Genomic DNA, 13,583 nt, shown 5'->3' with positions numbered 1-13,583 from the left:
ATGAAAAAAAAAATCCATTTCTCAACAGGTTTAACAAGCTAATTTGCTCAAGGCCTGACTTTTCAAATGCCTAAGGTATTAGTAGGAGAGGCTGTGAACTAGTGATGTGCTTCAAGGGAAGTATTTAATACAACCTTCATGATCTGGCAGCTGATCATTGGACACTCCAGAGGTCTTCTCAAGATTTAGAAGAGTCTCTTCATTAAATACTGAATGTACTTCAGAGAGGTACTTAACTGTCTGTAATACAAGAATCAAACTCAGGCTACAACCTGTGGAGGCAACAAAACGCCCTGTCTGTGTTAATGTGCTATCTTCACTCTGTTGAAGGGCTACTCTTTCTCTATCATGTGGTTTCAATTATTTACATCTTCAGTTCCTTGAATCCTGCCCCGGATCATTATTTCTCTCTTATGCTGAGAAGCAAGGTCCTTCTCCATGTATTTCTGTTAGATAACAAAGCTTGAACCACCAGACACAAGAATTGTAGTCATCATACCAGAGCAAATTGCGTGCTACACAGAATGGCACTTAGCTGGTTGGAGTATTCACCCGCACAGCTCTCTGTGGGATAGGAAGTTTGCTGTATATTCAGCACGGAGCAGCAGTGTTCTGCAGTAAGATGAGTCTGTCAGGATGTGAGTAGAGGGGAGTTTGAGATTAGAATTCTTACTTCATGCACACTCTATAGTTCATGGCAATATAGTTCTGTGCAAAAATGTCCTTGGCTATGTCTACACTACGTGACTTATGTAGCTGGAGTCGACAGACCTTAGATTGAGTTACCATGGGGTCTACACTGCGGAGGGTCAATGGAAGAAATGCTCCCATCAGTTTACCTTACTCTTCTTGTTGGGGTAGAGTACAGGGGTCAACTGGAGAGTGATCTGCCATCGATTTGGCGGGTCTTCACTAGACCCGCTAAATCAACCACTGGTGGATCGATCTCAGAGCGTTGATCCCAGCTGTAGTGTAGACCTGCCCCTTATTTCAAAATATTTTCTGGGTATAGCCATGGGTTGAATTGTCTAAATTATATTTCCCTTCATTTAGGTGAATTTTTCCAGTGCCCTTGCCATTGTGGTTGAGAAAGCAGACCAATTATGAAGTGCAGTTGCATTCCAAGGAGCCAGCTGTCCCCTCAAATATCCATACAACTTTCATTTGGAGGCTTACAGATCTCAGGGCAGAACTGGGGCCTAAAAGTTCCTTAGCTCCAGGTTTATACTGTAAATCCTACTAAGCCAACACGGGCTACAGTCATGAAGAACAATCACTGATGTTCTCCAACATTCATTTTTCTCCAGCTTGCTTCTTCCTGTCCAGACCCGAAGTGTTGGTAAGCTAGATCTGGTCAGCATTATCAAGCACGTTCTCAAAAACATGAGGGGAGGCATTTTCAAAAGTGCTTAAGTGACTTCAGAGTACCTGACACAGAAAGGAGAAAGTCAGTGGGACATGTGCTCCAAAATCACTTAAGTGTTTTTGAAAATCCCACCTTTGAACATTCAGAACTAGGAAATGAAGTCTTTTCACTTAGCACAGTCTTACTGAAATCAGTGTGAACACAAATAAACAACAGTTAGCCCAAATGCTAGTCTACTGAGAACTCAGATCTCAGGAATATTGGAGTTCAGAACTTATTCCATATCACCTCCCTCTCCGCACATTACTAGAAAGACACTGACAAATAAGCGAGAGCTCAGAGAAAAACAAAAATGATTATGTGGCAGGAAGGACTGATTTAGGAGAGCTCAAAGAGCTAAATATGTGTAGTCTTGTTCTCTTCAGTCTTCTAATAGCCTAACAGTTTGTCCATATTGGAAGGTTGTAAACAAGGACAGAATGGAACGTAGGATGGTAGACTGCGGAGTGATGGGATGAAATTTAGAGAGTGAGTGTTTTAAGGAAAACTGTCTCTGAGACGTGTTAGATTGTGGCACAATCTCCCAGAAGGAACAGGTGAAAGCTGAATTGCTTGGGACTCAAAGATAGGTTGGACAAAACACTAGAAAATGGCTTGTAGGGAACAATCTTGCATTTCTCAGGAAAGAGCTGCAATGATAACTTCAAAAAGAACAATTAAACTCTTTGTCCAAAAGCTAAAACCCTTCCCGATCCTAGCTCCTCTCTTTGAGAGCATTGGTCTGCCATTGCAAGGCCATTAGTAAGAGAAACAGGATAGTCTAGTGTTTGGAGAACAGGGGTGGGCCCTCGTGTGTTCTGTTCCTGGTTCTGTCACAGACTTGCTGTGTGACCATTGAGCAAGTCATACCTTTATGCATTAGTTTATCCATATGTACAATGGGGATTATAACACTTACCTCAGTCACAGGAGTGTTGTGAGGGTTCAGTCAGTGGTTTGAAAGTGCTTAGAGATCCTGAAATGAAAAAAACTTGTCATTGTACAGCATTTATTATTAGGAACAGTGGGTTATACAAGAGCACATCACTTAACAACCACTCTGCTCAGGTTCCTTTGAGTGATAAATACAAGGCACTGGGGTTTATTTAATATTGAGAGTGAAGCAGCATTTCCAAATGGAAGGTTATCTCCTGCCATGGAATTTTAATCAGAGCTCCCTTTTGTCCTTGGAAATTAACAAGGAGAAAGAACAAAAAATTAAGGGGAGAAAGGATGCCCCTGCAGTTAGGGACAAGCCTGAGACCCAGGTCAATTCACTGCTCTGCCAGAGAATTCCTGTGTGATGTTGGGCAGGTCACTTAGGGTATTGTCTACACTACAATAAAAGACCCACGGCACAGATGAGGCTGGCCCAGGTCGCTGACTCAGGGCTCGCAGGGTTCAGGCTACGGAGCTATAAAACTGCAGTGTATACATTTGGGCTCAGACTGCAGCCCAGGATGTGAGACCCCATGAATGGGTTGGGTTTCAGAGCCCAGGCTACAGCCAAGCCCAGATGTTTACACTGATATTTTTAGCCCCACAGCCACACCCAAGTCAGGTGATCCAGGCTCAGACTTGGTGCTCTGGGTTTTTTTAATGGCAGTGCAGACATGCCCTTAATCTCTCAGGCCGAAAGACTTTTGAAAATCAGAACCCCAGCGCTTCAGTTCCTCATTTATAAAATAGAGACAATAGTTCTTCCCTACCTTAGGGGTGCTGTGAGGATAAATACAATAAAGATTCAGAGGCACTCAGATGGGGGCCATAGATAGGAAGTATTAGATGCTATGGTCTGTTGGCACGCAGATGTCCTAGCAGTTAGTGCAATATAAAAGATAGAGACTAGGCTAAGAGCTGCAGCAGGCAGAGAATTAGAGTCTTTGGCTATGTTTAAACTAAATTATTTTCCCCACAATTTCCCACTGTTCCTAATACTAGAGCATTTAAAGCAATATGTCTTCTAATCTTGCTCCAAGCAGGCCTAAAATGATCTCTAAAGTGCTGGCAGATGCCACCATCTGATCTATACAGACACTCTGACCACCAGCGCAGCTACACCCTTGTTAACAACAGTGGGAAATTATAGAATGACGACTTGGCCTTTGAGGACTGGTGGTGGAAGGTCATTGTTCAGCAGAAAACAAACCACCGACTGTGAAAGAGTGAAACAGTGAAGTGTGAGTTTGGGAGGAAAAGGTGGCTGCAAATATGCAGCAAGAGGAAGGACTTTTTCTTTTAAAAAGCAGGATGTCAAGGAGCGACAGTAAATGCCCTAGAAGAGGAAAGGTCTTTGAAGGGCCAACCTGATAGATTAAAAGAAAGAAAAGTAAAAAATTTAGATTGAAAAGATCATCATCAAGCCTGCAAGCAGCTGGCTGGGAGTGACAAGTATGCAGGTCTTTTGAAGTGTATGGGGAATAGTCTGAGCAGGCTCACTCTATTACATCCAGTAATGTATTCAGCTAGAAGATGAAGCTGCAATATATATTAAAGCAGGATATATGGATCAAAAGAAAAACAAATATTAAAGTGCAGGTCTCTGAAGTTATGATGTAAAAATGGCACTTTCATATTCATCAGATCTGCTCCCAGTGTGTATTCGCAGACAACTCTGCTTCCTTTAAATCACAGACATACAGCGCACACCATGGGAGAGTGAGATGGAGTTGTGTTCTTGATTAAGTTACTTACTAACTTACTTACCAGTTAACACGGGCACACACCCACTGAATACACTGAGATTGTATGTGTATTTTTAAGGGCATCTATGGATAGCAACAGGCCTACACAGTGTCAGAGTATTATTTGGCCTGCAGAGCCTTTATCCGTGGTATTATGAAAGACAGATGCCAGCCTGAAACACTGAGTTTGCAAGTCTTGAAGTTAGAAAGAAGATTGTGTGTGTTCATTTTTCAGGTAGTAATCTGGACACTGGTGAGAAACTAACTATATAGAACCGTAAGGGGGCCTGTCATAAACAGATAGTTAAGGGTTAAGGTCTGTTTTACCTGTAAAGGGTTAACATGTAGTACCTGGTGACCACCTGACCAGAGGACCAATCAGAGATAAGATTTTTTCAAATCTCTGTGGAGGGAAGCCTTTGGCTGGGAGAGAACTGTTTTTGGATCTAACAGAGGACAGTCATGTCTCCAAGTTCTCCTGGAGTAGTTTCTACTAAAAGGCGAATTAGTCCTATGATTTGATTTCTACATTTGCAATTGTGTGTTTGCTAAAGGAAATGCTTTATTCCTGTTTGCTGATATTGCTTTTACTGAGAAAAGGGGGAGAGGGGATTCTCTCCAGAGATTGATAAGGTTATACCCTATGAGTGTCCAGCTTGGGCTCATAGAGATTCTGTACTTTTTTTTTATTCTTTTAATCAACTCTTTTAAGTTCAGGACTTGGTTAAGTTCCTTACCTGTGGATTCAGGGGAAGGAAGCTAGGCGCCACTCTGTGGAGACAAGGGTTGTCTCCAAGCAGAGAAAGCAGGGAAGGGAGAGGGAAGGAAACGAATCTTCCTCCCTCTGTGCTTGGATCTGTGCTTCCCCGGGAAAGTCTCTGGAAGGAGGAGAGGGAGGGGGGAAGTGGGCTGCTTCCCTGTGTGTAGAGATTCAAGGAGTTGGAATCAAGGTATCTCTCTCTCCGGAGCAGGCTGGAGAGAGGGAAGAGAAGGGAGGGGGAAGGTTCCTCCTCTGTGAGTGGATCTGTGTTCCCAGGGAGTGTCTTTGAAGGGAGACAGGGGGGGACAGAGGGGTGTCTCGATTCACCGAAATAATCGAGTGGTGGCAGCGAGAAGGAACCCTACCCTAAGGGTTAGGGTGGTGGCAGAATACCTGCGGGTCCCCATCTTTGAACCCACAAGCTCAAAGTGGGGGTGAGATCCCATGACATGGTTGGCAGCAGTGACGAACCTGGCAAGGCATTTCTACCAAAAAGCAGTTTTTCTTTCTTGTTGCTTGAACAGGCAGCTTGAGGAAAAGGCAGTTTTGAAGCAGTTTTCAGGGTTAGGAGTTTTTTTTCTCTGCTGGCTATGCTGAGGAAAAACTCTTCCCTAGAGGTGTGTCCTTCCTTTGTGATATCAGGTATCACTCAGGATTCCTAAGGTGGGGGGAAGTGCTCGACAAAGTACATTCCCATCCAGCGGAAAAAACAGGTTTGGGGGGGGAGACAGAAACCCTCCAGCCAGATTTTTTTTCCCTGTGTCTTTTGAAATCCTCTGGAGCCAGGGAATACAAATCCCTGAGAGGATTTACTACACTTTTCTCGCAGGTACTAAGTAGCACCAGCCGGTCAGCTGGGCTTATTAGTGTTTTTTTGAAAACATATTTTCAGCTGGGTTTAGCTGGGGGAAATAAGGTTTTCTAATGGGCTGTGTTAGGAAAGGATTTTTTTTTCTTCTTCTTTTCTTTTTTTTTCTTTTTTCTTTTTTCTTTGTCTGCTTGAAAAGAGGTGTAAGTTTTTCTAACAGGCTTTGTTAGAAGGACCCCTACTGTGAGGTACTTAGCAAGTTGCTAGAAACAGGACAAACCAGTTTTTTTTGGGTCTTCTCAGTATATCAGCAAACAGCAACTACACATTTGCAAATGAAAAGGTTTTGTTTCTTTTCTATTCAGTCTCTCGGGAATAGAAAGGGTTAGGAATTGGAAAGCAAGCAACCCAATTCCCTGACTGCAGAGGGGTGTGACCAGCACCAAAAAGCAACACCAGCAAGCCACACATAAAATTCACTGACTGCAGAGGGGTGTGGCCAACACCAGAAGGCACTTAAAAGAAAGGGTCATTTTTGAGATAGAATGACCCTTGGACAGATATTTTGAAAGTGGCAAAGCTGCTCAAGGAAAGAGTGAATAGGATTTAGAATGGAAACTGAAAGAGGAATGTAAAGTGGTGGCTGATGACTGAACAAGAGAGACAATGGCAAGAGATGGACGTTACCTCATTCATACTGGAAATGAAAAGCACCAGCAGGTCCTAGGATATAAAGGGCGGATACTGAACATTCCAACTCTGATTTTTTTCCCCCCAGCCTCATAGTAAACTGTGGCTGAGCATGTGCTAGAGACCTGTGCCATCTTTCTCAGCACAGCACAGCATTAAATGGCCTCTACTCGACAGTCACAGAGACTCTCTGCCCTCTGTGCTACTAGGTGAGGTATAATGGCTTTTGTCCCCACGGAGTCTCTTCACAGTTGAGGCGATTGAGCTGATGCTAAGAGATTGAGTGCTTCCCTTGATTTGTATGGGTTATTTTTTCTCTTCCAGGTTTCAACTCTCTTGTAGGTGGAGTAATGGGATTTTCCATCCTTCTAAGTGCAGAAGTTTTTAAGCACAATGCTTCTGTCTGGTACCTGGATGGCAGTATAGGCATTTTAATGGGACTTACAATACTTGCCTATGGAGTCAAGTGAGTTAAACTTCTTATTTTTGTAATTTGCTCTGTCAGCACGCATTAGCAAGCACATGCATGTGATTCATTCATGATCTACAGTGCTAAATGTCTTGCCTGTTAATGAACACAATGATGAGCACAATCCTCACTTAGAATGTCTCTCTCTTCATCTGGAATGCGTGTGCACACTTGCACGTTTCTGGCCGCTAGCTACTGCACTGGGAGCTTGCAGCATGGCAGCTCATAACACATTACCACAGATCCTGTTAGTTATTGAAGGCAACAGTGTCTGAGAGCAAAGAGAAGAATGCTGTTCATTAATTCTTCGGGAACCTGGTCTTCTCAAGTGGATGGGAGCAGGAGAGAGGCTAATTTCTAGGTGGGCCATGGTATACTTTCTATAGCACTCTATGGGAGAACAAAAAGTTTCTAGTCACTGAACGGTGGAAAAAAACCCACCTTTGTACCATCCCCCTGAACATCTAGTCCCTTAGGCATGTTTAGGGTTTATTTGTTCTCAGAATATTCTTTTTTTTATTATTAAAGTAAGAATGGTTATTTCTTCCAGAACAAAACAACATTCCATTAATCCTACAATGAAAACAGAATAGTTATATAATAAAATGGAGCCCATTCATATAACAATTACATTTCACTCAACACATCTCTTCTGTTAAGAGGTATTTGGTATCCAATACAACACCTTTAACAAAAGGATTGTTGGTGTTTCAAATATAATAAGTGTCAGCTGACAGAGGTTTATGTATCTTTGGTGTAATAAATCTCTGGAATTTAGTATGGTAGCTGTCAGCACAGTGTGCAGTGTGGTGGCAGTGGGATTTAAAAAACAAAAGCTAGTTTATGTTACAGAGAAGCCAAAAATAATATAATTTTAGGGTCACCATAACCTAGCCCCTTGTGTTTACATCTTCTAAAATACAGAGACGTGCACCTGGTATTGCTTTGTTTTAGCTAAAAACTATTTTTATGTGGACTTATTTTTTTGTTTTAAACAACAACATTTTGGCTTTGGGATATTTACCTTTGAAGGATAGATGCATAATTCTGGGGGCAGAATTCCTCTAAAATATTTTTATGGCACGTTTCTAAGCCCTCTTTTTCCTGTGTGAAATATAGGGAGAGGTGAACTGCTCCATAGCAAAGGCTGAGTTTAAATTATACACTGGATGATGGCCTCCCTCTCGAACACTACAAAAGACACCGTATATTGGCTTGGAAACTGATACGTCAGCCTAGACCCAAAGAACTTTTCTACTAGTGAATGGGATAAGGGATTCTTGAATGGTGACGCTAAAATTGGAGGTGAAATCCTGGCCCCAATGAAATCAATGGGAGTTTTGCCATTGACTTCTTTGGGGCCAGGATTTCACTGCAGGTGTTCAGGGTGATATACGTCTTTAGGTTTTTTTCCCCCCACTTCGTAGGAAAATAATAATAAAAATGATAGAAGCTATTTTATTGGACTCCCCTTTCAGAGAACTAGTGCCCAGACCTATGATTTTTATCTTATAATCCACTTTGGAAAGTTATTAACTTTTTAATTAGGAATGCCACTCCTATAAATAAAGGAATGTGCTCTTGTAAAATCATTGGCATCTACATTCTACAGCAGAGGCAGGATATTCTGGCCAAATACAGAGGAGAGATGGGGACATTTCAGTAGAAAAATGAAAACATGACAGACAGAACCCAGAATCTTTCAAGTATATCCCTTGACTCCCACACTACTGCTTTGGATGGCCAGGATCTGCCATGGCCAGTCAGCACTCCAAGCAGATTCCACCTGTACAGCTTGCCAGCACTGCCTTGCCAGGTCCCAGTCACTCTCACTTCTGGGGGAAAGTGCTAACAAGTTCTCATGTCTTTCTTGGGCATTCAAGCCACTGAGGGAAAAGTCTTGCTGTGAGTTCTGGCCAATGAGCAGATTGCACTAAGGGTACAGTCTCTGCCATTCTCCTCCACCATAACTTTTTTTCCAAAGCAGTCTTGGTGTTAGCAGGGGGATACATCCTCTCCCAGGCTGGCAGAGCCAACCCTGATTCAGCCAGAATTCCTCCAGGGGACTCACACTGCAGCACTATCCTGCTCCTCACCCCCTCCACCCTCACACTGGGCTGTGGCTTTAAGCCATAACCTATCCCCCTGTGTTTACATCTTCTAAAATACAGAGAAGTGAACCTGGTATTTCAAATGCTTCTGAGGGAGAACCCACCTCCCCACCCCTTGTGCCTTCCCAAAGCTTCTTAAAGGTTGGGCAGGGCCGGTTCTGGGCCTGGTTTCACTCTGATCAGCAGTGAAGAAATAAACCTTCCTTCATGAGCGTGCCTAACACAACTCCCCTAACTAACTGTGTGCTTTCGCCTTATAGCTTGACCTAAACTCACTTGTGCTTTTATTTCCAGGTTGCTTATTGATATGGTCCCACGTGTAAGGCAAACACGTCATTACGAAATGTTTGAATGAAGACAGATACCCTCTCCTCTATATGGACTGTGAAACTGCAGCATCATATGTTTTGGCAAGTGGTGCCACTGGTATTTCACTGAATATGCAGTTTGTTTCCCATGTTATATTTTCCTTTAAAGTTTAATTTAATGGGAAATCTCTCTGTATAACAGGCAAATATGTGCACTGCTTACAACGCAGCAAAACAGCAGCATTTTCCTTTCAAGTAAGCTATTGAATCCCGTGACGGTAGAAAACATACATAATTTGCAATTCCAAACCAGCTGCAGTGTTCTGTGTTCTAGAGTGAAATTGTTTTTATTGATATAATAGACGTCTGTAGATAAGAGGTGCCAGTTTCAGAGTCTTTTTTTTTTTAATGTTGGCTCAAACTTTCCAAATTTGTGCTGTAACTTTGAATTACAGCCATTGCCAACCACTTCAGCTCACAATTCAACAAAGGTACTGTATGTAGATTATGGATGCTAACAACCATCGCTTAAAGGCACTGAAGTAAATAAGATTTTTTTCTCAAGTTAGGAGGATGGACCCCACAGAAAAAACAGCACAAGACCCACTCATTTCTATTATCAGAGTTTAATTTCATACTATTTTATTAATCCTAAATTATCTAAAATACAAGTCCTCTTCTAATTTGAATTTCATTTTTATTTAACAAGTGACGCACACAGTACATTGCTTTGCATGGACCAAATAAGCACAAAGAGTATTACTGTACAGGTAAAAGCCAAAATGAAGCACAAGAAGGACCAGTATGAGAAATGTGATTCTCACTCTTTTATTGTACCATACACAAATGTACCAGTATTTGTGACTACATGGTTGCTGCGTTGCCTGATGAAGGTACAGCAGTGACGGCTTTGAACTGCGGTGAAACACAAAGCTACTCAGATTTAGGTTATTCTGTAAAAAACAAAAAAAACTTCAACCTTCACCACACACTCCTATGTATTTCTTAATATCCTACTTATAATATCCAAGAACCATGATGTATACAATAAAGCGTATCTATTTTATACAGTACCTGTAAGTAGTAACATTTGACAGCTGTTTCCAGAATGTATCGTAGAACAAAGTCTTCCTGTACAGCAGCCCATTAAACTAGATTCTCTGGTCACTGCAATGTCCGCCTTACTTTGTATATTTCAGGTTGGCTTCACTGTGTGGAGAAGTGAATCAGTGTTGGGGCATTTCATTTGTTCCCTGGTGGGTGAGAAAAGCAGCTATGCTATCATGGAGGTCAGAATAATACATCAAGAAGCAGGGAGATCCACATTCATTTGGTTGAGAACATACAACAGCAGACCTACAATCAAATTGTCGAGAAATTGATAATAGATTGCTTTTTGATACATTATGTTTATATAGCACCTTTGATTCCCAGTCATAAAGAACTTACAAATTGTTGGACAAATTCTGATATCCTTACTCAGGCAGACTGCAACTGAGTAAAAACAGACAGCTTGATGGTTCCACTGTGTGACAATTCTATGCCCAAGTAAAGCCCAAAATACTCAACAAGGTTATGATCTGTATTACCATAGTGCTGAGGAGCCTCGGTCATGGACCAGGATACTGTGGTGGTGGTAGATGTACAAACACACAACAAAAAGACAGTCCCTACCCCAAAGCGCTTACAATCTAAGAGACAACAGATGGATAGACAGACAGGCAGATGGGGGGAGTACAAGGAAACAATGAGACAGAATTGGTGGTCAGCATGACAGGGTGGGTCTCAATGCACCATCAGCCTAAACACTGTCAAGCTTTTCTGAGGTTCCACTCGGTTTCTTCTGCATTCTTCCTTTGGGGAGAGTGGGGCCTGGCCCCCCCATCCCCAGAAAACACTGAGGGGACAGGCCCACAACTGTAGAGTTTGGGAATCTCTGGCAAGGGGGCACAAGGCCATCTTCACAGAGGCCTTCACAGCATCTCTCAGCCACCTGTTACTTTGCCCACTCCCAGCAATCTTTAGTAGATTTCCCCCCACCAAAATGTCCCCTACTTTAGGGGACAGATACAGACAAGTAACGTAGCCTCTGGCCATGCTTTCCTAGGAAATCTGTAAGTTGTCACTGGGAGTAGTAAGAGCCCCTGGCATTCCACTCTTGCCCCTTTCATAGTTACAATCTTAGGATTTAGACGGATCTGTACATACATACAACTGAAAACATAAATTAATCAGTTCACCCCTTCCCTCTGGGATGGGACATGTGCTGCTAAACAGCACAAAACCCCACTAGTTCTTCACTAGGAAGTGAAGACTACTATACCCAATTCATATTGCTCTGCTACTATAGGAGTGGTTTATAATCTTCTGTTTCCCCCAATTGTTCTGTATGGAGGAAACATGGGGTGGAAAAACGCATCTTTCACTGTGAATTGGATTTTCATTCTCTAGCATTTAGGTCTTTTGTACTTAATTTGGGTTAGTTCAAGTCTGTACAGTGCTTTGTAAACAAAGTTTTTTTCAGTGCTGAGTAGTAATAGTAATATCCATACTGCCACTGGATAATATTAAAGATCATTACATGCCATTCAGCAGTACATACAGCACTTTTCAGCATCACAGGGAGATAGGAGCACAACCGTTAACAAAGTAAGCACCAGGTAACAAAGTATAGGACAAACCTCCACAAAAGCAGTAGCATATTGCAGTGGATTTGCCATAGGTTGGATTTTTTTTTCTTAAAACAGCAATGCAAATTTGTACTGTGGTCCATTAACAGTTACCCAGTGTTAGGATGCATTTATTGATTAATTTATCTAATGCAAGGATGCAGATTCAGCGTATTCTGTGCCAAAAATACTAACTTACTGCTAAACATGTATATATACACGCCCCTCACACACACCATAGTCTGTTACTAGAGTCAGGAAAATCTCCACATTCATTTCATGACATACCCTAGTTTTCCTTTCCCATGCAGTTTGCCCCTATTGTCCAACATTCTTAGATATCTGTACCCAGTTATAATCATTACCGAGTATTAAAACTAACAGTCACTTTTACTTATTACTTTAACAAAAGCTTAGCAAAACACTGTCTTGCCCTTGATGATCTCTACATATGCCAAGAATAAAAGCCTCACTTGGCATAAGGCAGAGCCTTTAATAATGCATTAATTTTGGGTAGTGCCAGAAACTATTTTCCAAAGCACAAACTAAATGAAGTCATTCATCAAGCTTTTGCTTAGTCCCGCTTATCGTTCCATCATCCTTTTTCTTTGGTAACTTGGAGCTCCTTGTAGATATTGATGGAGCAGATGCTGATTGAGAAGAGCAGGTGATTTAAGTGCCCTACCCATAAATATTCTTCAGTGGAACCACAGACTGAATGTAGTGGGAGGACTCGTCATGGCTAGCAGGGTCCTTTTTCTGCCTCTTCAGTGACATCAGTGCTCTGCTCTCTTCAGCCTCACTACTTTTCATAGGAATGGCCCTAGTGGATCAGACCTGAGGTCCATCTAGTTGTTTCCTGACTCCAACAATGGCCAGTACCAGATACTTCAGGGGAAGGTGCTAGAGCAAGAGAAGAGTTAGCCACTTCCTAGCTTCTAGTGTCACTGCCTCTGGTATGGAAGTCACTACCATTTGGATGCACTGAAGAAAATCAACCTTTTCAGTCAAGGACTACCTTGAAAGTTGTTTTGCTTGTCAGCGTTGCCTAGTACTTGATGTAAACAGGAGCATATGACTGGAGACATGCTGTTGTGAAAGAAGAGACGTTAAAAGGTGAACAATTGAGAGGTCTCTGAATTAGAACTTTGAAATGCTTCTGATAAAAAGATATATGTAGATACAAACAGGATTATGTCCTTGGCTATGTAGTTCACAAACATGATCTCTGACAGACCCCCTCAAGAAAGTGTAATTAATTCCTATTTAGCATTGCTTAAATTAAACTAATTCCAGCAGATTTTGAATTGTCATAGGTGCTTGAAAGGCCATCTGCGATCATCCAGGAGCCAGTCATTCACTGGCATGTAAATACAACAACCACCCCCCCAAAAAACAAAACAAAACAAAACTCACTTGTGATGATATTTTGATCTTTAAGAGGAAAAAGCCAAGAGAGTAGCAATGGAGAGACATTCTAGTATTCAGAAGTGAAGCTAAACCTATCACAGTTTGTGTGTATTCTTCTGTGAGAGATTGAACTTCATCTTAAAGGGTAATTTTTATGACATGTTGCAATAGTGAAAGAGATAATTGCTTATTTAATGTACAAAAAAAACCCATGCTAGTAAAACAGCTAGCAAAATCATCAGTGTTATTTTGTTTTGTTCATTACACAT

General features: G+C 41.8%; 1 protein-coding gene across 1 annotated transcript in view; it reads left to right on the top strand.

Annotated features, from left to right (window-relative positions):
• The window catches only part of TMEM163 (transmembrane protein 163), a 160,837-nt gene extending 150,875 nt beyond the window's left edge, over positions 1 to 9,962 (top strand). Inside the window, exons 7-8 of the mRNA XM_045032333.1 lie at positions 6,672 to 6,813; positions 9,222 to 9,962. Coding sequence (XP_044888268.1) covers positions 6,672 to 6,813; positions 9,222 to 9,282 — 203 coding nt within the window. The 3' untranslated portion in view covers positions 9,283 to 9,962. The remainder of the gene's footprint in view (positions 1 to 6,671; positions 6,814 to 9,221) is intronic.
• The last annotated feature ends 3,621 nt before the right edge of the window (positions 9,963 to 13,583 follow it).

This window comes from Mauremys mutica, chromosome 10 (assembly GCF_020497125.1).
Source record: "Mauremys mutica isolate MM-2020 ecotype Southern chromosome 10, ASM2049712v1, whole genome shotgun sequence".
NCBI lineage: Eukaryota > Metazoa > Chordata > Testudines > Geoemydidae > Mauremys > Mauremys mutica.
Note: the sequence above shows the minus strand (reverse complement) of the source record. Positions and strands in the feature narration are given on the sequence as shown.